Source organism: Poecilia latipinna, unplaced genomic scaffold (assembly GCF_001443285.1).
Source record: "Poecilia latipinna isolate Pla-1442-1.1 unplaced genomic scaffold, P_latipinna-1.0 Scaffold235, whole genome shotgun sequence".
Classification (NCBI taxonomy): domain Eukaryota; kingdom Metazoa; phylum Chordata; class Actinopteri; order Cyprinodontiformes; family Poeciliidae; genus Poecilia; species Poecilia latipinna.
Genome location: NW_015112851.1, coordinates 256,552 through 279,133, shown reverse-complemented (window position 1 = coordinate 279,133; position 22,582 = coordinate 256,552). Strand labels below are relative to the sequence as shown.

At 38.2% G+C, this 22,582-nt stretch overlaps 1 protein-coding gene across 6 annotated transcripts in view; it reads left to right on the top strand.

Moving 5' to 3' along the window:
* Nucleotides 1-22,582, top strand: part of LOC106947336 (glutamate receptor-interacting protein 2-like) — a 106,388-nt gene that overhangs the window by 74,281 nt on the left and 9,525 nt on the right. For 4 of the 6 annotated variants that reach the window (XM_015032252.1, XM_015032255.1, XM_015032257.1 and 1 more), the window contains exons 2-16: nucleotides 2,326-2,403; nucleotides 3,897-4,032; nucleotides 4,406-4,551; nucleotides 5,960-6,046; nucleotides 6,602-6,677; nucleotides 9,335-9,480; nucleotides 10,275-10,422; nucleotides 11,583-11,752; nucleotides 14,143-14,298; nucleotides 14,448-14,600; nucleotides 14,676-14,862; nucleotides 17,112-17,257; nucleotides 18,751-18,831; nucleotides 21,106-21,169; nucleotides 21,337-21,482. In XM_015032252.1, the coding sequence (XP_014887738.1) occupies nucleotides 2,326-2,403; nucleotides 3,897-4,032; nucleotides 4,406-4,551; nucleotides 5,960-6,046; nucleotides 6,602-6,677; nucleotides 9,335-9,480; nucleotides 10,275-10,422; nucleotides 11,583-11,752; nucleotides 14,143-14,298; nucleotides 14,448-14,600; nucleotides 14,676-14,862; nucleotides 17,112-17,257; nucleotides 18,751-18,831; nucleotides 21,106-21,169; nucleotides 21,337-21,482 (1,920 nt within the window). The remainder of the gene's footprint in view (nucleotides 1-2,325; nucleotides 2,404-3,896; nucleotides 4,033-4,405; nucleotides 4,552-5,959; nucleotides 6,047-6,601; nucleotides 6,678-9,334; nucleotides 9,481-10,274; nucleotides 10,423-11,582; nucleotides 11,753-14,142; nucleotides 14,299-14,447; nucleotides 14,601-14,675; nucleotides 14,863-17,111; nucleotides 17,258-18,750; nucleotides 18,832-21,105; nucleotides 21,170-21,336; nucleotides 21,483-22,582) is intronic. The other 2 variants (XM_015032253.1, XM_015032256.1) reach the window with 1 other exon arrangement.

Below are 22,582 nucleotides of genomic sequence, written 5' to 3'. Positions count from 1 at the left end.
ACAGTTGGCTTCATATTTCATCAATGTTCTTCATAAGTAATGTCCTCCTGTTGGAGTCATTGCTGTTCCAGGTACATCCTGGAACAGCATGTACCTGTAATAAAGCTGTTAAGATGAAGTCTGATGCCATGCGCAGCGTTTCCCACTGACTGAGAAAACATTTTAGCTAAATCAAATCAAGAAGCTCAAGCGTCTGAGCAAAGGATGGTTGTGGGTAGATTTGGGTGGAATCTGCAGAGAAACACAACACCAAAGTGTTCTGTACTGATTTAAAAAGACTTTTACAACTCTTCTATATTTGAGCCCTTAGGTATGCATAATGAGTGAATGAAAGAAAGATCATAAATCATATATGTGAAACGTGTAAGCATCCTGTGCAGAGTTCCTGGACTTGCCTTTAGGAAAAGCTTAACCCTAATGGGGTCCAACCGATCCCACACCCGTAAAACTTGTATCATTTGCCACAGTCCTCGCACACACAAGTGTTAAGAAAGCTTACTAAATGCAGGTTTAGTCCCTGCCTGCTGTGAGCATGACTTCTGGATGAGTTATTGTGTTTTTGGCGGTGCTGTTGGGTGAGCAGCGTTAGATAGAGATGAACTGATAAATACACTGATATATTTTCACACTGGTGGGGGGTAAGGTCTGACTGAAACAGACCTTACCACCACTTGATTGCAGGTTTATATCTAAATCTTTATTAACAAATCATTGTAACTATAAAGTTTTGTCCTTCTCTCCTCTCATCTGTGTTCTAGCAAATGTTTAATAAACACAATTATTAACGGAGTGGCCCATTGTAAGCTAACATTTCAACAGTTGTATATTTCTGTGTGACTTGTTGTTTTTAACGTGCTTGAAAGATGTTATATATACTTTGGTTTAACTTAGTTTCAAGATAACAGCAATTGTGAGTATTTCATATCATAAAAGCTCCCAAACATTTTGCAGCTCATCAAAGGCAGTTTGTTTTTTTGCCCCATTAAGGCAGAAATCTCTGCATAAAATATATTTAAGTGATTTAACTGAGAAACATAAGTAACCACTGTTCACGTTTCCCCTATAAACAGCGTCCAGTTTCTCTGACCTACATGCTGTCAATTGTTTTAATTGGCAACAGTGTATGTTGTGAATAGAGTGCATAACTGAGCACAAGACTGAGATAACTACAACTGAGATTTAAGTGCAGTGCAGCTTTAACCTTATACTAAAATAAGAAAGGAAAAATGGTAAGGTTGAAAAAATGTACCAGTTTAATAAACAGTATTGGTCAGTAATAAACCAAGGCCAATGCACATCAACAGAGCTCGACACTGAGCCAAGTAGAACCATAGCACAGCATGTATCCCACCCGTTAATAATATATTAACCACAGCAAGTGCTACAACTGCACAAAAAACTTTTAAACAGGATAATATATACATAAAAAATGAGCAAAGAGGACTGGCAAACTGAAGATATCAACCACACTTTTCAGTCTCTTAAAGGTGTAAAGCAGACCGTTAGCTTAATAAACGTAGCAGGCCTGAAGAGACTCAGTTATCCACGGAATAACAGGCCCAAAGATGGCGGCTCCCAGAACAACCATGAGGAATGGGTTACTCACCCCACCATGGGCTACCAGTGTTTGAAGGCAATAAACTGCTCTGACTCCGGTCCAACAGTCCGTCCCGGGTCACGAGTGTGGTTCGGGTCTGCAGCTCCAAAAACCAAGCAAAACGTCCAGAAAAGTTCGTATCTCCAGCTGGTTAGCAAGGAATAACAATCCAGAGCCAACCTCGACCGTGAAGGGCCGCCAGCCGACACGTACACGTCGGCCCAGTCCATCACAGCCAATCAGATAGCTTAAACTTGATTTCGCCCTTGACTGACCAGTACGGTAGAAACGACTGGCGGTGGTAAATAACAGTTATTAGCAAAAACGCTACATTTACTGCGTGTTTTAACCCAACAGAAAATACTTGTGTATATTTTAATGTTTAGGACTTTTACAGTGTGTAAAGCCTCCAATATGTGAGTGTAAAACATTAACCAGGCTAAGTTTGTATGTGTTCATTGTGAATGGTTCTTCGTTTGCTTCATTTTCTTCATCTTTGAGCATTTTTCAAAGTGTAATATCTTTGTTTTATACTAGTTTTATATGTGAAAGTTGGTAGATTTAATTTCTGTTCCACCCTTCAGCCTCTGCATTTTAGCGTTATGTGTCTGAAAGTAACTTTTTATTATGACAACAACTGAAAAATCAAGTTTAAGACATGAAAACCAAAAAAATAATGCAAAGTATTGCTATGAAACTCAACACACTGCTGTGTCTGTTCCTTCTAGATGAGGGGCCATATGGAAAAACAAAGGACATCTCTGGACCAGAACACACCATGACTTTGAGAAGGCACAGTATACCAGGTACATGACACCTTTGTCACTTAAAACCTCTCCAGCATAATCTGTGACTGTAACAGCTCTCCAGGAACACAAATAATGGCTGTTGAATTTACAAAAATATATCAGAAACTGAATGACTTCAGGTTAGGGTGCTGAAGGGACGAGTGCTGGCCAGCTCAAGTGTTTTCTAGCACATTTCTAATCATCAAGTAAAGATTAATTAAGGCTAACTCCATGTAGCTATAGCTCCACAGCCATGCCATGAGCAGGTGACCATTAATTAACCATTTGTTCATCATCTAGAAAGGTTAACCTAAGAGTTACCATTATATTACATTCCATAACCATCAATAAACATTTGTGATTAAAACAAACATAAAAACACCATCATGACTTTCCCATCACTCTTGTGACCTTTACTGTGAAATTTTGATTTCATACATCAACACTGAAATTCAGCATTTATGGAGTAACTTGGATAATTTGTTCCAACAAATTGTGAGCTGAGTTTCCAAATGATAAAATAATTATAGTTACAACAGAGAGCAATGCAGCTGTGTAGTAATTACATATCTGTCCTAACTTATAAAAAGAAATATTTGTTCATAATCCTATCTTTAAAGTCTTGGAAATGTAATTTTCTTGACCTCTCTTGAGAACCACTTTGTCCTCTGCCAGCATGATTAATCAAACTTTTAACCTGAGGAAATCTTGACTGAACCCAGGAATAGCTGTCCCGTTGGAGATAACAGTCGTTGTAGAACAGGTTATGTGTAGTTCCTCTGAATATTGTAGTGTCCCTGTTTGCACAGCAGTCTAATTAAGTGTGCAGGGAATTTTGCATTGAACAATAGTTGGCTCGTTCTCTGTTGGAAGAGTGGGACGCTGCACCATTCCTTGAGCCTTGTTTCCACAGATGAATGATCAGAGAGGTTCAGTGAAAAGTTTTCCATAAAATCTTAATCTCAAACATCCTGCTAGTGTGTGTCAACATGGTAGTTAGTATGCATTCATCGTCCCATAAAGGTAATTAAAAGTTTCTCATAGAAATGTACTGTCTTACTTTCTTAATTTTTAGATGTTTATTGAGCGAGATACATTAAATACATTATTAATGAATGTCTGCATACTCTGCAGTCTAAATTGTAATGCAGCTGTTAGATATGCAACTGAAATATCTCAATAAATATTCCTCACTTGGGATGGATGTAAAACAAAAATTTAATCCATAGTTTAAGCTTCCTGTAATTGCAAAGCAAGTTTATATAAATGTAAAGGACTAAAATCATTTGTTGAATAAACCAAAGGCAACAACAGTAAAGAAAATGTTTTATCTTTCCCGTTTTTCAGCTTTTGTTTAATCTGAGAGGAAAATGAAGGCAGCATCCAATATCCAATAATTTTTTTCTGCTGTGTCTTTGGTTGTTCTGTGTACACTCTGTCTTTGTCTTTCTCTTGGCCGGATTGTCCTGATACGTGTCCGTGTGGGTGCATGCCTTTATGTTTTTGGTTAGAAGCTCTACGGGGGGTGACCATGGTGGAACTGGTGAAAAAAGAAGGCAGCACGCTTGGACTAACCATCTCAGGAGGAACGGACAAGGATGGGAAACCACGGGTATCAAATCTACGGCCAGGTGGGCTGGCAGCCAGGTGGGAAACGGCATCATTTTTGGAAAAATATTTCAAAGCTTAAGCAAACATACAGTTACATCAAGCTACCCACTGAGTTAAACACTCTTTTCATCAAGCATTTTCTACCAGAGGAATCTGAAGAAAACACAGTTTGAAAGTGCAAAGTGGTGCTTCAACACAGCTTCAGTGAAAACCTTATAAATACACATCAAAGGCCTGGAGATCAATACTATTTTTAAGTTTTACTGATTAATTTTAATTGGGCATTTCACAAAGTGGAATGATTAAACTGTAAACAACAGTTAGAGGCACAGCTGACGTATGCATGTGTGACTGTTGAGTGTATAAACTCTGTAACATGTTGTGTGGTTTGATACTTTTCTTCATACAGGAGTGATCAGCTTAACGTCGGGGATTACATCAAATCTGTGAACGGCATCAATCTGACCAAACTGAGGCATGAAGAAATTATTAGTTTGTTAAAGAACGTTGGAGAGAGAGTCCTGTTAGAGGTGGAGTATGAGCTGCCCCCTACAGGTACAAATCACACTGACACTTTGAGAATCAGCATGGCAATATGCAATAATATAATAGTAAGTTTTGTTCACTGATTTGTTTATTTCAATTAGCATTTTAACCACATGTTTTCTGAAGCCCATGTACACGAAGCAGCTCAGTTCTGAAATCCTTAAGAGAAAAAAATTCAGTCAAGTGTTCATATCTTACATAAGGTCCTGAACACACACCATACTTTCTGCTGTAATTAAACCCAAAATAATGAATCCGTTTGGCAGATTTAAATTTAAAGTACTCTTTTAACTTGAACAACGTTTTCATTGTGACTTTAAAGAACAGAGATGTGTGGCAAATATGATTCTACAATGTTCAAGATTTCATCAAAAAAACGGACAAAAGCAATCTTCTCATGTTTTATGAGAAGATTGTCGATTTATTTCTGTGGAAAATAAATAAGATATTCATATTACATTTGATGTAAAAGAGGGTCTATAAATTATTCATAAGATTTGCAAACTGTGAAAGTCTGTTGAAGCATTCGAGGTTCTACTCCTTCCTAAATGGACCATGCTGTTCTAAGACTCCCTGATTACCTTGATAAATTGGGAGCAGCTGTTTCCTTCGAGTCCACAGGTGAAAAACTGCAGCTCTCCACAGTTGGTTTGTTGCAAGTCAGGGCTAAAACAAAAGAGCAAACTCAGGAGTTCTCAAGTGGCGACAAATGTCTTATCTAAATGTCTTAAAGAAAAAGTGCCCACAGTACAAAGCATTAATAAACACTAGGGACAATTGTTGAATATCCATCCATAGGTTCAATCATAGTGGTGGGAAAAAATGGTTTGGGCAGTTTGTTTATCCACATCAAGAATTTAAACCACGTCAGGCAGAGCTTTTGGTTTTGGGAAACTCTGGATGTTTCTGTGGTGAGAGAATGGTCAACCAACAAAAATATAAACACTGTGCATTGAAAATGAAAATATTTTCATTTGCATGAAGACGCCTATTGAGCTGAATAAAGATGATTCCACATCTAAATATGCCAGAGGTATTAATAAGTTTGGGCCTGTCTGCATGTATGTTATGCATTACGTCTGCAGGACTGTGACTCGCTTTGGAATATAAATGATAACATACTGAATCATTCAATATGAATACATTTCCATAAAAATATGCCACCCCATTAATATTTAACTTGTACGACATTTAACTCAGGTCTTGATGCATATTTGTGGGATGCAGCAACACTCACAGATGATAGGAAGTTCATTTATTTTCCTGATTTTTCTGGACATTTTTAAAACTAAACGACCGTAACTGTAATATTTATGCATATCTGAACTAATCTTGAACTTGTACATTTTTAAAACAGTTTAAACTGTTTATTTTTCTTGAATGAATCATTAGTTTGTTTTTCTCCTCCCTCTGAAAGCACCAGACAGCACCTCAGGAGTAATATCGAAGACAATCGACATCTGTTTGCACAAAGAGGGAAGCAGCTTTGGTTTTGTCATGAGAGGTAAATGTCACCAAAAATGGCAACTTTACCAAAATTAATAACCTAATTTTTAATCCCAGGTTCCAGTTATCAAACCTTGGATTCAGAAGGAGAAATTAGTTATTGAAATACTAAAGGAATCATGGGAGACAGACTCTCCATGTCTCCATGTAGCTGTTTTATTATCTAATAAAGGTACATGTCAAAAAAGTTACAATGTCCTGAACAGGTTCAGGATGTTTTGTCACTTATTTCAGAAAGTAAAACTGATGTATTTAAACAGTTCAAAGAGTAAAATATTCTACTAATTTTGCTGATTATGGCCTACAAATAATGAAAATCATGTACAGGTAATACAGTGACTGAATACTGGAGAACTAGCAGCAGAACAATAAACAACATAACATCATTATGAACAGGTTTTACCTAAATGATCACATTTCAATGGATGCAAAAAGATGTTTAGTTCACAGGGACTTGACACAACTTTTCAAATGACTGAATATGCTGCAGTTTGCTAAAAACGCACAATTTCCACTCATGTGAGTCTGATTTTTTTCCTCCTTCTGATTGCAGGTGGAACCCATGAAGACTGGCACAAGTCACGGCCCTTAGTGGTCACCTACGTCAGACCTGGAGGTCCTGCAGACAGGTACAGCTCAACATTTCATATAAACCTCCTGATATTCAAACATATTTCAATACAAGCGCATGGATACATGAAGAAGCTTTAAACCTGAAACATTTACAGCTGCAGCCAGAGATACTTCAGTATAATGTGTCCTTTTTGGGTTTAGAAGAAAAAAGGGGGAAAGTTCTGTCTAATAAATCAGAGTCCTCCTAAAATATAAAGGTAAAAAGTCAATGAGTTGTTATTTGGAGTCACAGAGAATTATTTGTGCCCTCAGACCGTTAACAGCCTAGAAATAACATTGTCCTCTCCTGTGACCATCACCGGAACGTCGACCGCTATGTGTTGCTCGTAGCTGTTGCAGCATGATTCATCTCTGTTCCTTTAATGCTGTCATCATGCATCTGTCCCAGGCTTCATGTTTAAGTAATACTCCATGACATTTCCATATAAATGTCCGATTTGTAGCAGCAATACAGAGATGATTCAACCGTGTGCATATCCTGTGTATGAATTTGTTAGAATTTGCAACAATAAAGTCCTGAAACCAAATTATGCATATATATATATATATATATATATATATATATATATATATACACACACCCTGTTGAAAGCCTCCTGGTTATTCCACCAAGTATGGATTTCTGAACTCCCCCTGAGTTAAAACATATTTGCATTATTTGAGATCTGAAAGCACAGCATCTTTTTTGTCATTTTGACCATTTCTCATTTTCTGCAAATAAAAAAAAATGTTTGTTTTGAATTTCAGAGACATGTTGTCAGTAGTTCATAGAATAAAAGCACAATGTTCACTTTGCTCAAACATATACCTATAAAGAGTTAAATCAAAGAAAGTTATCATTTTAAGTAGTATCTAAATTTTTCCAGAGTTGTACATTAGTAGAATACAAATGTATGTAAATATGGTTTCGATAATCTCAGGGATGATTTTCTTGGAGTCAGGTCTGCAGGACACAAAAAGCAAAAGAAAGCTCCCTCAGTGTTTCACCGCATGCAGGGAAAACTTTACAGTTTGAGAATATTACAAGATGAGTGCAAACAAGAGCAGAAAGCTGAGTGTGCTGAGCATCATAATCTTCCTTTTGGCAACATGAATCCGCTTCTCAGTCAGTTCCTCAGAATTAAAGATCATCAACTGCAGAACACTGAAGCTGTTTTTGAGGCCTTTGGTGAAGAAACACATTTAAAGTTTAATTTCATTAATTAGTTCCATCTATTGCAGCATTACCCACAGTGATGAAATGCTCTCAGTGTTCACTTTCGTAACTCAGCTTTTCTTAGTCAAGCCACCAAAGCAGAAGACTGAAGAAGAGAAATGTGACTTTTTTCTGATCACTCAGCAGCATAAGCTAGAATTTAAATATCCTACATGCTATTTTTATTCCTCTGGCTCTTATTTGTACTGGAAGCATGCAGCAGTAAATTAGGGCAGATGCAGAATAATCACATGAAAGTAATTACTGTATCGTTTTCCAACTGCTGAGATCATTTCATGGTTATTTCAGAACATTAGAAACTGGTGAAAGGATTTAAAAAAAATAATCTTATTGAAGATCTTTTAGAAATTACTTTTAATTTTCCATGACTTGTTACAAAATAAAAATGTCTTACTCTATTGTAGAAAGCTGCTTTATAATTAGATAGTCCAGCCACAGGATCTGAATTGAGATACCAGGACAAAGATTAAAGATTTAAATTCTTTCTATTGAGTTATTTTGCCCAGAAGCTCATCTAACATCCACAGAATGTGGGTCACTCCAGGGGAAATAAATGAGATATTCATGCTGCTTTATATGCCATTTATATGCCAATCGGAGAAAAGTTAATCCTCAGCACCATACAGTCCCAGAAGTACCTACACATTTAGCATTACCCAGTGGGAATTAAAGCACCAACTCTAAAAGAGCCGGGGCTTTTATTCTGAGTCACAAAGATACTATTTTCACAGCATCATCAGAAAGAGACGAAGCCTAAAGGTCTGAAAGCAGGCTAAATGTCACAGCAGTTCTTAAACTGTGGGCTTTAGCCAGTCATTTATTAAAATGATCCTCCAAAAGAAAAATACGTAATTAGACACAGCTTGAAACCAAATGATGCATGACTATGACTTAGTATGTTGTTCTTTGCTGTTGTGTCATAAAACGGTTATATTGTTGGCTAAACTTTATGAAAGTGAAAACGACTGTGGAGAGACGTCACAGCAGACAGAAAATAACCAAAGAGAGTTTAGCATTGCTCCACTCTGCAGCCTAATTCCCTCTGAATTAAAGGCCTTAACTTACATCATGTGATTTTCAAAACCTTCACATTCTGTATAACTCTAATCAACTCATAAAAACCCACCATTATACCTGTGATGCTGCTAGACTGTAATGAGAATTCAAAAGACTACATGAAAAAAATATGCTTGTGTTTCTGATGAGAGAAAACCTGAAAAAGTTCAAGCAGAGTGCATTTTTTATTTAAAATGCTTCAAGGGGCAAATAGAACAAGTAAAATAAATAATCTATTTTCAAAGTTTTTACGGATGTCATGCAGCTGTTCTACTTTATTTTTGTGGAATGGAAGTGCGGTGGTTTTAGACAACCATGTAACATTCTGTAAGTCTGCATTTCAACAGTTTAAATAGTTTGTTTTGATGGTTTTGTGCTCAGAGAAGGAACGCTGCGTCCGGGTGACCGCCTCTTAAGTGTGGACGGCGTTCCTTTACACAACGCCAGCCACAACGACGCCCACAGCGTGTTGGCTCAGTGCGGCCAGGAAGCCCTGTTCCAGATAGAGTACGACGTCACAATAATGGGTGAGACAACAAACACAAACTGGGCTTTCTACACGGATGTAGAGCCTTTCAAATATTTATTCACTGTATAGAGATTTATATTATTTTTATAATGAGTTCCAAGGCAGAGAGGGGGAAAAAAAACAGATTATCTGTTTAGCCTTCCTGTTATCTTGCTCTCTCTCTCAGCTCAGATCAACTCCAGACACGTCTTGACATGTCATAGAAAATGGTTTTATTCTCATGAGCTTCTCACAATTTTATTTTGGTGCCATGTTGGTGATGATAGTAGCTGCGTTTGAGTCTAGTTCTAAGAAGAGACATTTCAGTTTTCAACTGGCCAGACATCCATCCAGGGCAACCAAAGCAAAAAACAACTAATGATCTAATCACCAGACACTTTCTCATTCCAGCTATAATTTAATTATAGGTATGTAGGTTGATACTTGACCTGTATGACTTTATGCAAGTAATTAAATCAACAAGCAAATTTGATGGCATTCAAATTTCATTTGTGCACAGATAATGTGAAAATAATTTGTGTTGGTAGTTGATGAAGTCCCCTTGTTGTGTTTTATGAATTAAAGCCAAAGAGAAAAATCTTCAGACATGAACTTAATATGAGATGCATCTGTGTTTAAGTTGCCATGTTGGACAAGATGAAGCCAATTTCCTCTCAAATACTGTTAGAGTTTTGTGAGTATGAATGAAGTAAGATTAGACTGTTAGGTAAACAGTTTGATAGTGGAATAAAAAACATATAGAAATATAATGTTGATATCAACGATAGATGTGTTTTTCTCTCTCTCTTTCAGACACAGTGGCTAATGCTTCTGGTCCGTTATTGGTGGAGATTGCAAAGTCGCCAGGGGCAACGCTGGGCATCACACTAACGTCGGCCAATCATCGGAACAAGCAGGTCATCGTTATTGACCGGGTTAAACCTGGCAGCGTGGTGGACAGGTATGACCACACAAAACGTTTGTTTCTAAATGCAGCTAAAACAAAAATATTCAGTACATTCAGACATCATGACGCCTTTCGCTCATTAAACTTTGTCACATTTTGTCACACTGCAACAAAAAAGTGGATTTTTTTTTTATCATTATCAATGAAAAAGCAACATGAAGACAAACAGCATCGATGAAGTTGTGGAGGATTTAAAGCAGAATTAAAGCAACTGACCATTTTTACATGGTTGACTTTATGAAGTTATTAATTCTGCATCATGCATGCCTGGACAGGGAAGCTGGTCAGAGATGTTGGCATGATAGTTTGAGTTAAATGTAACCCTGAAAGAAAACCTGCTTGAGGCATCAGCAGACCTGAGTGGAGATTCACCTTCCAGTTATCGAAACTTTTATTTTGCAATTTACAAAGAAGAATGAGCAAAATGTCTCAAGATGTGCAAATAAATTAAAGTCAGCATTATTGGCCAAGATTGCATGAAAAGCCAGAAGACCTGCAGCTTTAATGGTAAGGCTTTTCTTTAAACATTTGAATGCAAATAATTGCCATCCTTTTCAAAATTTCATTAGGAAAACATTGTAAACCGTGTCTCATTCTCATTCGACTATTTTGTGTTGAATTTATCACATGAAATCCAAGGGAATTAGGTTTGTGTAACTTTGTGAAATGTTGAAATGAGAATAAATACTTTTCAGAGGCACTCTGTGTATATTGCTACACTAAATGTTCTGAAACAGTTTAAATGTCAGAGAATGTCTTTCAGATAGAGCCAGCTCTTTGCAAAAAGACAGAAATCAATACCCCACCCACTCCTGTGAAGCCATTCTTACACCGCAGGATTACAGCTATATTGTGTTTTCTCTTATGTCTAGGAAGTCCTTACGCATATAGAAAGTCAATACAGTGTGTATCTGTAGCCCTAAAACTAACACAGACTGTAGAAGACAGGATGCTGCCCCAAGAAGAGCCTCAATCTGCTCTTTAAATATAAATGAAGAGCTCGAAGTCGGTTTTGAAACCAGCAGTAAAATCTCCTCAGTGAACAGAACAGGCTGGCTATGGATGCTGATATTCATCACTTTATAATCTTTGTTTTCTCATTTCCTAAAGTTGTGATGCTACTGTGTCTCTGTTCCCTGTGATGGACTAAGCAGATGTGGAGCGCTGCATCCAGGGGATCACCTGCTGTCCATAGACGGGACGTCAACAGAACACTGTACAGTGTTGGAGGCAACGCAGTTGTTAGCAAGCACAACGGAGCTGGTCAAGTTAGAAATCCTTCCTTCACATCAGACCAGGCTAGCAGGGAAGCAGCATGACACAGGTGGGTTTAACTGGACACATTCTGATCTAACAATTTACCAAACTCTGAATGAAATAATAACTAGACGGTTTGGAAAAGTAGGAAGTAGGAACTAGTTTCCCTCTTAATCTCTTATTCCTTACCTGTTTATCTCACCATGAAATCTTCCTTCCAGAGTTTGGGCAGATTTTGATTTTGTGGTGCAGCATTAAATCTCTGTAGAGAAGTCCATCTGGGCACAGACAGCACAAAAATGTTACTGTTTGGTTTCAGGTTCTAAGTACAAAATACGCATAAAATCTATATTCAAATGTAACAGATTGGAGTGTCAGAATAAATCAGACTTGTATTTCAACCTGCTGTTCTCCTGTTGGACTGAATGAAAAGTTATTGGTCCTCAGTGGTTTCTGTGGTTTCTGAATGAAAAATGATTCAAAATGGCTGCTTTACACCCAGTTACAGAATGTGCACTGGGTCTGCATTGTTTACTGTAACAACTGCGGTTAACACAAATCCCAATGTTGGTTAAATAGAGCTGCACAACACTCTATCTGAATCATCATTGGAAGGTCAGTGTGTGCAACACCACAGTTGAAACAAGCTCATTTAGATTTAGTATTTGAAGGAATTCATATTTCATGCCAAAACAGCAGGACAGTAATACTTTTGACTTGTTGGATGTTCGTTGGTGTGTCATTAGTTACACACTTGATGTGTAACTTTAGGGGCCAAGATTCACAGACTCATGGAAAGTCATGATGAGGATGTTTTGATAAAGGAAAAGGCTGATCGTGTCATCATAGTTATCACAATATTCAGCACTAGTTTTTATGAAACCTTACAGAACTAATTGAAATGTTTATTGTTGTACTTACTGAAGAACTTTCTGTTATTTCTGTTGTGATGATTAGACAAGACAAGAAAAGTCTGAGAAAAGGTGAAAATGCTCATATTTTGCTTTAAACTTGGACTCAAACATCATCTTGGATCTACTGTCATTGATTTATTTTGTGTGTGAGTTCTGTGTTTGTGAAATGGTGACCCACTGAAAACATGAAGCCAGGATGGACCAGGATGGTCGTTTCCTTTCCTCTCTTGGTTGTTTTTCTTTTTTAGTTTTGCTCACAGAAACTCCTTTCATTCCTTTGACTCATTTTCTGTCTTCTCCTGCTCTTTGTCCTTTGTGCTTATTTTGAAGTGGTAAAAAGCTGCTTTGGGATCAAGATGTCAATAATTAATACTTTCAAAAACTTGCCATCCATTCCATCCAAAAATATTATTCATTTGCCCCTAAGAGGCAAAATGCAGTCATTGATTTTTTTCTTGTAATCACCGTTGTGTGACTGCCGTGTGTGCATGAGAAATGAACACAGCTCATTAGGAAACTCATAGCCTTCCAGCAGACCTAGCAGCCGGCCTGCCGCTGCTTTATTAATAGACACTCTGATTAAAAGATGGAAGATGTGTATGCGTTTGTCTTCGGCTTCACTGTTTACTGCGGCACAGATTAGCCTCAGTGAATCTGTGTGCACATAATTCTCTTCACCTTTTGGGAATCTGTTCAGTGTAAATCACATGTGAGCGATTTTATCCAAAGTGACTTTTTCTGCGTGTCCTGTCTGCGCTGATCTACGATCTGTGCCGTGCCACTATCGTTTCCTGTCAGTGCATCTGTCTCTCCAGTGTGTTTTACTGGACCTAATGACTAGCTCAAGGAGGGTTAGATGTGAGTGTGTTTCCACACTTCTCTGAGTGTTACCCCCAGGGCTGCCAAACACATATTCAGTATCAAATCTGCACAAAGACGCGGCCATTTGGATGAGACGACTCCCACGACTCTGTGATTGTAGAGGCATGCTGCAGGTTTGGATCAACTTCAAAGTTTTTAGAGGAGTTTGTAGTGAAATATTACACAGAAGGTTGGGTATTTTGCCACACTGCAGCTCTGATTGTACACTGATGACCTCAGAGTGAGACTCTGTAGAAACGCGTTTTTTTTTCCAGCTCCTGAACATTTTCTGCTTTAACATGAACTGAAAATGTAACATGCAATATTGGCGATTTAAAAAATGTATAATGTGGTTTAAAGTTTTCCTAGAGTTTTTCTGTATCTCAGATGATCAGAAATATGCATACATCCTGCTGAGGGTCTGCATGGATCTTCTTATGATCCCCCTGGTGTCACACAGCACTACTTGTTCTGAAGCAGACGTTGAAGTGATCTTACTTTAAGTGCAGCAGTTAGAAAACCTAAACTTCTTTCTGGTTTAAAAAGTTTAGCTTAGCGTCTGGTTTTGGTCATTTTTATTTTGGACCATGACTTATCTTCTCTAATTTGGCTCCTGCTGTCTTTGATTTAGCTGGATTAGCCTTTTATCCCATTCAATAACGAATTGACTTGTTTGTTTCAGTGAAGGTCCAGAAATCAGATCATCCCCACACCTGGGACCCGTGTATAAACTACTGCCACCCTCAAAACTCCACCCTCTGCAACACAAGTTCCACCCTCAACAAGTCCTGGACCGCATCCAACAACAACACAATCAACAGCCTGGACTACTGCAAGTGTAAGAACTGAATCCTCTAAGGATGTCAGCTGGGTAAAAGCTTTCAAAGTAACACTCTGTTTTGCTTTTCCTATTTTTCCTGCAATAATGTGATTTTCTATATGAGCAGCTGAACGAAAAATGAAACGCATACTTTTTATTTGTTGCAGCTCTTGTATGTGCCAGTTTCTCCACCAGCTCTACCACCACATCAGGCCCCAGCAGCCAGAGCTCAAACACGCTGCCCAGGCCTGCAGTTCCCATGAGTCCTCGCAACTCGCTGCTCAAACGACGGCAGAGGAAGAAAGAGCACAAAAGTTCCTGTGGGTTCCACCTGTCGGACAGATGATCACATTTTACAAACAGTCCATCTAAAACATGTGAATGTGTTTGATTAGTGTCCCTGGCATCGAGTTCGGTTGGTCCTGGCGGTCAGGTGGTCCATGTAGAGACCAGTGAGGTCGTCCTGACAGGTGATCCTCTCAACGGCTTTGGAGTGCAGCTGCAGGGAGGAATATTTGCAACTGAAACTCTCTCTGCGCCTCCACTCATTCGATTCATCGAGCCGGACAGCTCAGCCGAGAGGTGAGCTCACACACCTATCGACACGTTTGAACTCTGATCTGTAGACGTGTGGCTTTGTAGCTGCTGCTTAAAATCTCTGAGAAAGATTCAATACTTGTTTACTTTTCTTTTGCTGAATTGATTTTTTTTGCTGATATTCAAAAAACCTGTTGATTTGTGTGATACTAAAATAAATCCGTCAGATTCTAGCCTTAGTGGAAAGACAAGGCCAGTCCTGGATTAGTCACTTATCCATAGTGATACATTTAGAATAAAAAGCTAAATACATTATTAAAAGAGCTATATGGCTTATTTTTTAGTAAGTTTCACTTCAGAGCAATAGCTGTTTTTTTTGTTTGTTTTTTTGATTGAAGAAAAATAAATAATACGAATAATTAGAAAGTCATTAACCAGGATGATCTGATTCAACTCTTCTTCCTTTTCTTCTTCTGCTGCTTTCGATGGAAAACAACCTAGTTTTCAACAAAAACTATCAGAAAAGTTTACGAATGAAAATACAGAAACCAGACAACTACAATTAATGTAGAAAGGTTGGTAAGAAGTTCAAAATTACTGGAAACTTTAAATAACCAAAGTCTTAATAAACACCGTGTCAAAGTGCTGACTCTCATATGAAGGCTGAGCGTTACAGCTGATCAGAAAATTGGGTCTTCAGAATAGATTTATAATTCCATTTTGTTGCTTAAGTAGAAGTCAAAGTAAAGACTGACTGCAAGCAGGAGCCTGTTTCACTTTAAAGAGCTGTAACAGAATGTAGAGCTGGAGTAACGTATTTTACTGCTGCTCTGCCGCTGCAGTAATGCCTCTCACTGCGGCTGGCTGTGCATATGTATTGATTTTAATGCTGCATTAGCAGCGCTACTCGCTGTGGCTCTGAGATATTGGTGTTTCAGTGGGAGGATGTGTGAGAATGATGCTCAGTGTTAGCAGCTCCACCTGACTGTGTTCAGTGTAGGCGTGTGAGCATGTGCTTAAGTTTCATGGAGCTTTTCCAAATATCGATGTATGTGTAATTTTGTGCATGTTTTGTTGGCACATTGGACCTTCCTGTCGCTCAGTTCTACACAACTCCGTTTAATTTAGGTGGTTAAAACCTAATTATCCATTGTGTCTTTGTTGTGTGGTTGTTTACTGGCCAATATTTCCATCCTATGAATTGCTTCTTTGAGTGCTGGGTGTGTTTCCACACCCTGAGGCCACATTCCCTATTCCATTAGTGCCCACGCTAAAAACACTAATTAGTTTGCTTCCTCTTGCTCATGCCGGAGGAATCGATGAGTGTATTTATTTTAATTCCACATCACAGCTGCCTGCCTCAAAGGACTCTTAAACTGGGGACAAACTTCACACTTTTCACAGTCTTGACAGATTTCAAAAGAGCTTGAAGTTGAAACTAGCAGACTGGTTTCAGTAGGTTTTAGTTTCACAGACTTCAGGGATCACAGACTGCATGATTTATCAAACCAACTAAAGTAGGTGGCAGTAAAAAAATCAGAAAGGGTATGTCTGTGCTCCTCTCCCATAAAATAAAAAAGATGCATATTAGTATTTTTGTATTACCAGACAATAATATAATGTTTGGTCTGGATAGCACAAATAAACATTTAGATACATTTATACGTGTATAAAAATATTTTTTTTCAGACAAGTCATCCTTATGTTTGATATCTGACTTGTTCAGTAGCAAAGCAGATCCTCAGCATGATGCTGCCACTACCATGCTTCACAGTTAAAGTAACTTTTGTTCTTAGGTTTGAAAGTTTCAACTTGACTTTTCCAGACGTTGTTACCTGTAATTCTGCCATTCAAATTGTCCACTGATCAGAAAAACAGTTACCTTCTTAGTTTACAGAACATACAAAACTTAGAGTCTTAAATAGTGAAGGATTTTGTCCTACTGATGTAAAGAAAGTTTGACTGCTAAGGTAAATGGAGCACATGGATTAAGAAGCAACTGATTTATTGCAGTAAGATCAATAAATCAACGATCATGGCGATCTTAATCCTAAAGATCTTAAAGAGGATCTGGAATCACACGGTTTCATCACACAGTGGTTAACCTGCATGGATCATGTTTACGAAGTGTTTTGGTTTCTGTCTCTATAGTGATGCTATGCAGACCAAGGAACAATGAGATGATCGGAGCATTTCAGGCCTCACAGGGCTTTAAGAGGAACATTCTCACTGACTAACTTTAAATATGTTTTATGTGTTCATGTATCCTGACACCACCTTGATAACTGTTGTAGGTGTGGCCTGCTGCAGGTTGGAGACCGTCTTTTGTCAATCAACGGAATCCCCACAGAAGACGGGACACTCGAGGAAGCCAATCAACTTCTCCGAGACGCTGCATTGACCAATAAGGTTGCGCTGGAAATCGAGTTTGATGTAGCAGGTTTGTGGAGCGAACGAGTTATCTCCAACTTCCTGCGACTCTTTTAATTCCAACACATTAGGCAACACATCAGGGTCTTCATTTAGCATCCTGAGGGTCATGTATTTTGGGGGGTTTGAAGACTTAATTACACTTTAATTGTTTTGTTTTATTCTATTTACACACACTGTGAATACTTCTGCTCTGTCTGGGTAATCTGCAGGGCATGAACCCGTCAAAAGGCTTTTAACTCCACTGCAATGCTCTTAGTTCATTTAGAGAATTGTCTCAGCTCGGGTTTCTGTGTGAAGAAAAGTTACATCAGATGGAAAAATATTGAACCAACCAACACGGGTTAAAGTTTAATTAGTTTCTGTTTTGGAATTGATGAAGTTTTGATGGGGAATGTTTATGAAGCAGCTGAGTGTGATGAATTTTTAAGAGTGTGCATCTTTAGATAGTGGATGGATTGTTGCCTTATGCTTAATGTGACTGCTCTTCATCAGTACTGAGAGTACTTCAAGGCTCTCTGTACTTCTGAGATGTGTGCACTGACTCATAAGATCCAGTCTGGCCATCAGCTTCCTGCACAATTCCTCCCAATTCTCATCTCCCATCAGTCCTTCTCCTGGGGTTTCTCCCACTGAGCTGGATTTCTCCGGTTGAATTTCAACTGGGCCAATCGGTGAACAGATGGGGGAGTTAACATTAACATTGGACTGGTACATTAAATACTTTAAATGTTAGCAACTGTGTAAAACTTAAGGATATATTGACACTTGAACCTTTTGGTTCGCTATAACCAAACCAGAGTTTGGTCCCGACCTTTCATGTAGATCTGAATTCACTCATACTGGAATTCAGTCCAACCAACTGGACCGAGATCAGCTTTGTAAGGCGGTCTCAGTTCGCTTCCAAATGAACTCTGGTTCAGTTTACTTCTGATTGAGGCTGTAGACCAGCCTCAATCTGGACCAGCGATAGGTTTATGGACTTCATGAGCCTCCATTGCTGGGCAATATGGTCTAAATGAGACCTTCTGTGTTTAAAATGACATTCTAGTTGCAATAACAGCAGAAATGTGCACAACAGAAATGCACCATGCAGGACTTCTGAAGCTTGTTTCTTCTGGGTTTGTGCATAAATCACTTATTTGTTTGTGAAGAGGGATGTTATTTACCCTCATTTCAGCTTCACTGAAGGATGAAAATTTTAAGTGTTTTAGGAAATTTAAATGAGGAGCTGATCTCAGTTTTTAAAACTAAGCTTTAAAGTACTAACAGAGCTCAGGGTTATGTGTCTGTGTACAGTTTAACTTGTGAATTAATGTTATTCCTTCAAGCATAAGGATTTGAAGTCGATAATTGCCTGCAGAAATGCAGTTCGGTGCAGGAAGGAGCAGATAAACCAAATATAATTACAAATGTTAAGCTGGATAAATGTACTTATCTGTTGCTTTTCTATTATTTCGTCATGTCTGCGGGTTCTGAACACTGTGCATGTTTTTGTTTCAGAGTCGGTGGTGCCTAGCAGTGGCACGTTCCATGTCAAGTTACCAAAGAAAAGAGGAGTGGAGCTGGGGCTCACCATCAGTGGTAGGAAAACACAAATCCTTCCCGATATGATCTGGTTTTTGTTTCGCAGCACCGCTGGCAGAATGTTTGAATCTCACTGGACGTCCCATCCAAACACACGACCCAACATACACAGCATGTTCTTCCTGCTCAGCCCAGAACCAATCAGCTGAAACATGAACAGCTTTTATAAAACAGCATAGAAACCTTTTAACAGCGTCATCCAACAGCAGCAAGTTTCTGTTGTATTGGACTCATACATAAAGGAGTTTACTTTGTTTATTTTCGAAGGGTTTTCTGCTGCACCTCTACATATCCTACTTTTATCAGTGACTGTGAAGTCAGTTTCAGCTGAAGACATGACATCAGTTCCTGCTGCCAACCCTCAGCCTTCCCTGACACTGGAGGCTGTCGAAGCAGATGTTTAATGCATCTCTTGACATGTTAATGGTAACACTCCTTACAGTGAAGTCGCAGTCCTGTCCTCAGTGGGAATGGCCGACACTGAATGTTTATTCTTCCTTTCAGTTGCATTTAATGTCTATTTGAGGCTTTATTACAACACACAGCTTTAGTTCACTCACAGTTCACCAATAATCTTGACACATTTCTTAACGTCACATCACACTTTGAGAAGAAAAGACCATCATCTTCATCAAAAGGATTAACGAAAAGCCAGTCTGGAGTTATTTTTTATCATTATTTTTCTCTGTCATTAAGAATCAGTGGAAAAATCTCTTTCTAAAGGGAAATGCCTTCATGTGATGCACAATTTTCAAAGCTGTTTACTGATGAAAAGGAAAACTTCTTGTTCTTCCCAGCGTGCATTTTCTGTTGATACGATGTCTAAACAAAATCTAAGCAGTTCATAAACATCTAGGCTTAACTAGGCAGATATTTGGTTTAAAAGTAAACGGTTATTTTACGACTAAGACCTTTATTAGAAGCTCAAAAAGCCGAGATGGAGAGTGGCTCCGCCCTGTCGAGGGCTGCTGATGTATTTCTGGTTGGAAATTATGATTCTTGCTGCACGACTGACCTTTTTTCCTATAGCAGCGCCTGGTCTGTGATGATACTGAAGAAGTGTGTTGTGGTCAGGGCCACATCCTGTGTAGCTCAACTGTTTAACACTTTAGAATAAAATGCATCTTTCAGTCCATCAGTAGAAGTAAATCTGAATAGTTTAGTATAATTGTCATTAGTCTATATTTGGTATTGTTACTGAATATTTTCCTCATGTTAATAATTTAACAACTGTTTAGATCAGTTTATGTTACTAAATCAAATGTCCAAGCCTAAACCACTTTGAGACCAGGCAGTTATGCTTTTGCTCTAAATTTAGATTAAACGTATAGATCTAAACAACAGCTATGAATACCAGGGCTCCTGTCTAAATGAGATCTATTACGGCTGAAACAGAACCAGGTCATGGCTCACTGGGCTGTCTCTGCAAATTCAGCCTACAATGTTGTCAGCTGCTTAAGTTAAAAGACTGAGAGGAAAAATGTTCATTCATGGTTAAGAAACAAAAACACCAATGGAGCTGAGTTATTGAGGATAAAACAGTTCTGCTCAAACTCTGCATACGTCCTGACATAGTTCTGTGCATAAATGTTTATAACCTTTAAGTCTTTCCACATATTTCAGTTCCAAACCTTAAGTGCTGCCCTGCATTGAACCTTCTTGACCAGAATCACAGTTTTAATAAATATTTTTATGTCATTTTACAAGAAGCATCATGAACTTAAGCAGCCTCTGATCTCATGATGCTTTTAGACACAGTGCAGACAAATTACCTTGATGCCTGAGATTAAACCATGTTATTGTTTTAAATCATAGTAAAGTCATTTTGACCAGTAGATGGATGTATGTAGAGGATGGTACTGATATCCTGTTTAAATGTTGGCTGCTTCGCTCTGTGTTTTCGTATCAAAAAGGTAATAAATGGTTAATGACTGATGTTATGTAACATTTATTTAAAGCTTTATTCCATTAGCCTCAGACAGAGAGCGGCGTAATGGTGCCATCTTCTGAGCCCGACTCTCCTCAGGTCATTGTCGTTGTAACCAAGATGTTTTTTTTTAAGAATAACAGTAAACTTATTTTCCATAAAATATAATGTATTAATTTCTGCCATTCATGGAATTATAACATGTATTTTATTGTTAGTGGTTATTTTTATGCAGCACTCTGTTGAACTATATAATCACCCAGCTGATTATTTTGGTGACGGCACCGTTTGGCTTTACTGTTCTCTGTTTCTGATCTTTAATGTGATCTGGTCTCCTTTCAAAGCCAGCAAGAAGCCTGGAGAGCCGCTCATCATTTCTGACATCAAGAAAGGCAGCATGGCTCACAGGTATTCCATATAATTTATTCATAGGACTCGCCCTCACAACACATTTTTTATTATGCCAGCCCTGTGATAGAGCGCTGCACAGCTCTGTCACAAGGCTGGCCTGATGTTTTCCTCTTCCTCGCATCACTTTCTGCTTCCTGTCACCTGTCATCCTCGCTCTTATTCAGAACTGGGACTCTGGAGCCTGGCGACAAGCTTTTGGCGATTGACAACATCAGGCTGGAGAATTGTTCCAAGGAAGACGCAGAGCATATTCTCCAGCAGTGTGAGGAGCTGGTCAAACTAAAGATACGCAAAGATGAGGACAACTCAGGTAATTCTGTAATTACAAGGCTTGAGAGTGAGAATTAGACTGAAAACATGTTTAATGGTTCAAACCTTTTTATTTATGTATTCATTCATTTTATTATTATTATTATTATTATTATTATTATTATTATTATTATTATTATTATTATTGCTATTATTGGTTTTAGATTCCTCAAAAGATTTTTTTTACAGAGCTGCAAAACATTGTTTAACCACAAGGTGGTGCTGTCCTCTGCGGTTTAAAAGTTGCAACAGTGAAATGCTTTTTGCCTACCGTACAAGAACAATAACAAATGGAAACATAAATTTAATAAAAAACAGAAAAAATTGTGACATTGTGACAGTAACCAGCTGGAATCACTTGATTTCATGAAGCCGTCAGAGTCACTGTCAGTAAATTGGTCACTTTTAGAAAAGATTTGACTCTCAGGGTCATAATCACAACCTCAGCTAAAAACACACGGTCTAATAAAACCAAAATGCATAAACGTTGTATGATTTAGTGTACTTTGCTGCTCCACTGGAGCTAAGAAATTTAAAATACAGAAATGAAAAAAGGAAAGTAAAATGTTTTTGGTTTGTTTCACAACCTCAAGTCACCGAGCTGAGCTTGAACTCTCCAACATACCAACATACTAAAGAGTCTAATGTATAAATAGAGCTAAATAAAAAAGCTGAAGAGAAACTAATTTTTTCAGTCTCAATAAAGTAAAACCATTTTGTTAATTTTATCTTTCCTTAACTCTGTATTCCTGTTGAAATCTTTCTAAAAGAAATAATAGTTTTTAGCCTGTTTTCTAATATTACACTCTTTTTACTCATAATGCATTTGTAGGTGTAGGTATGTCTAATCATATTTTTATATCAAATCATTGTGTAGTCAAAATCACCATGCAGTGAAACAAACATGGTTTTAACAAAGGGAGGCAGCAGTGTGCATTCTTCTCTCCAAACAACAACTGAGGCGTCATGGAGCTGCTCTCGTGTGTGTGCACACATGCAGGGATAAACTCGCACAACCGATGTGTTCTTTCGATCGGATGAAACGCAGAATTTTCTCTAGTTCCCATGGAAACTGTATCTTCCTCACCAGTGCAGTCTTGA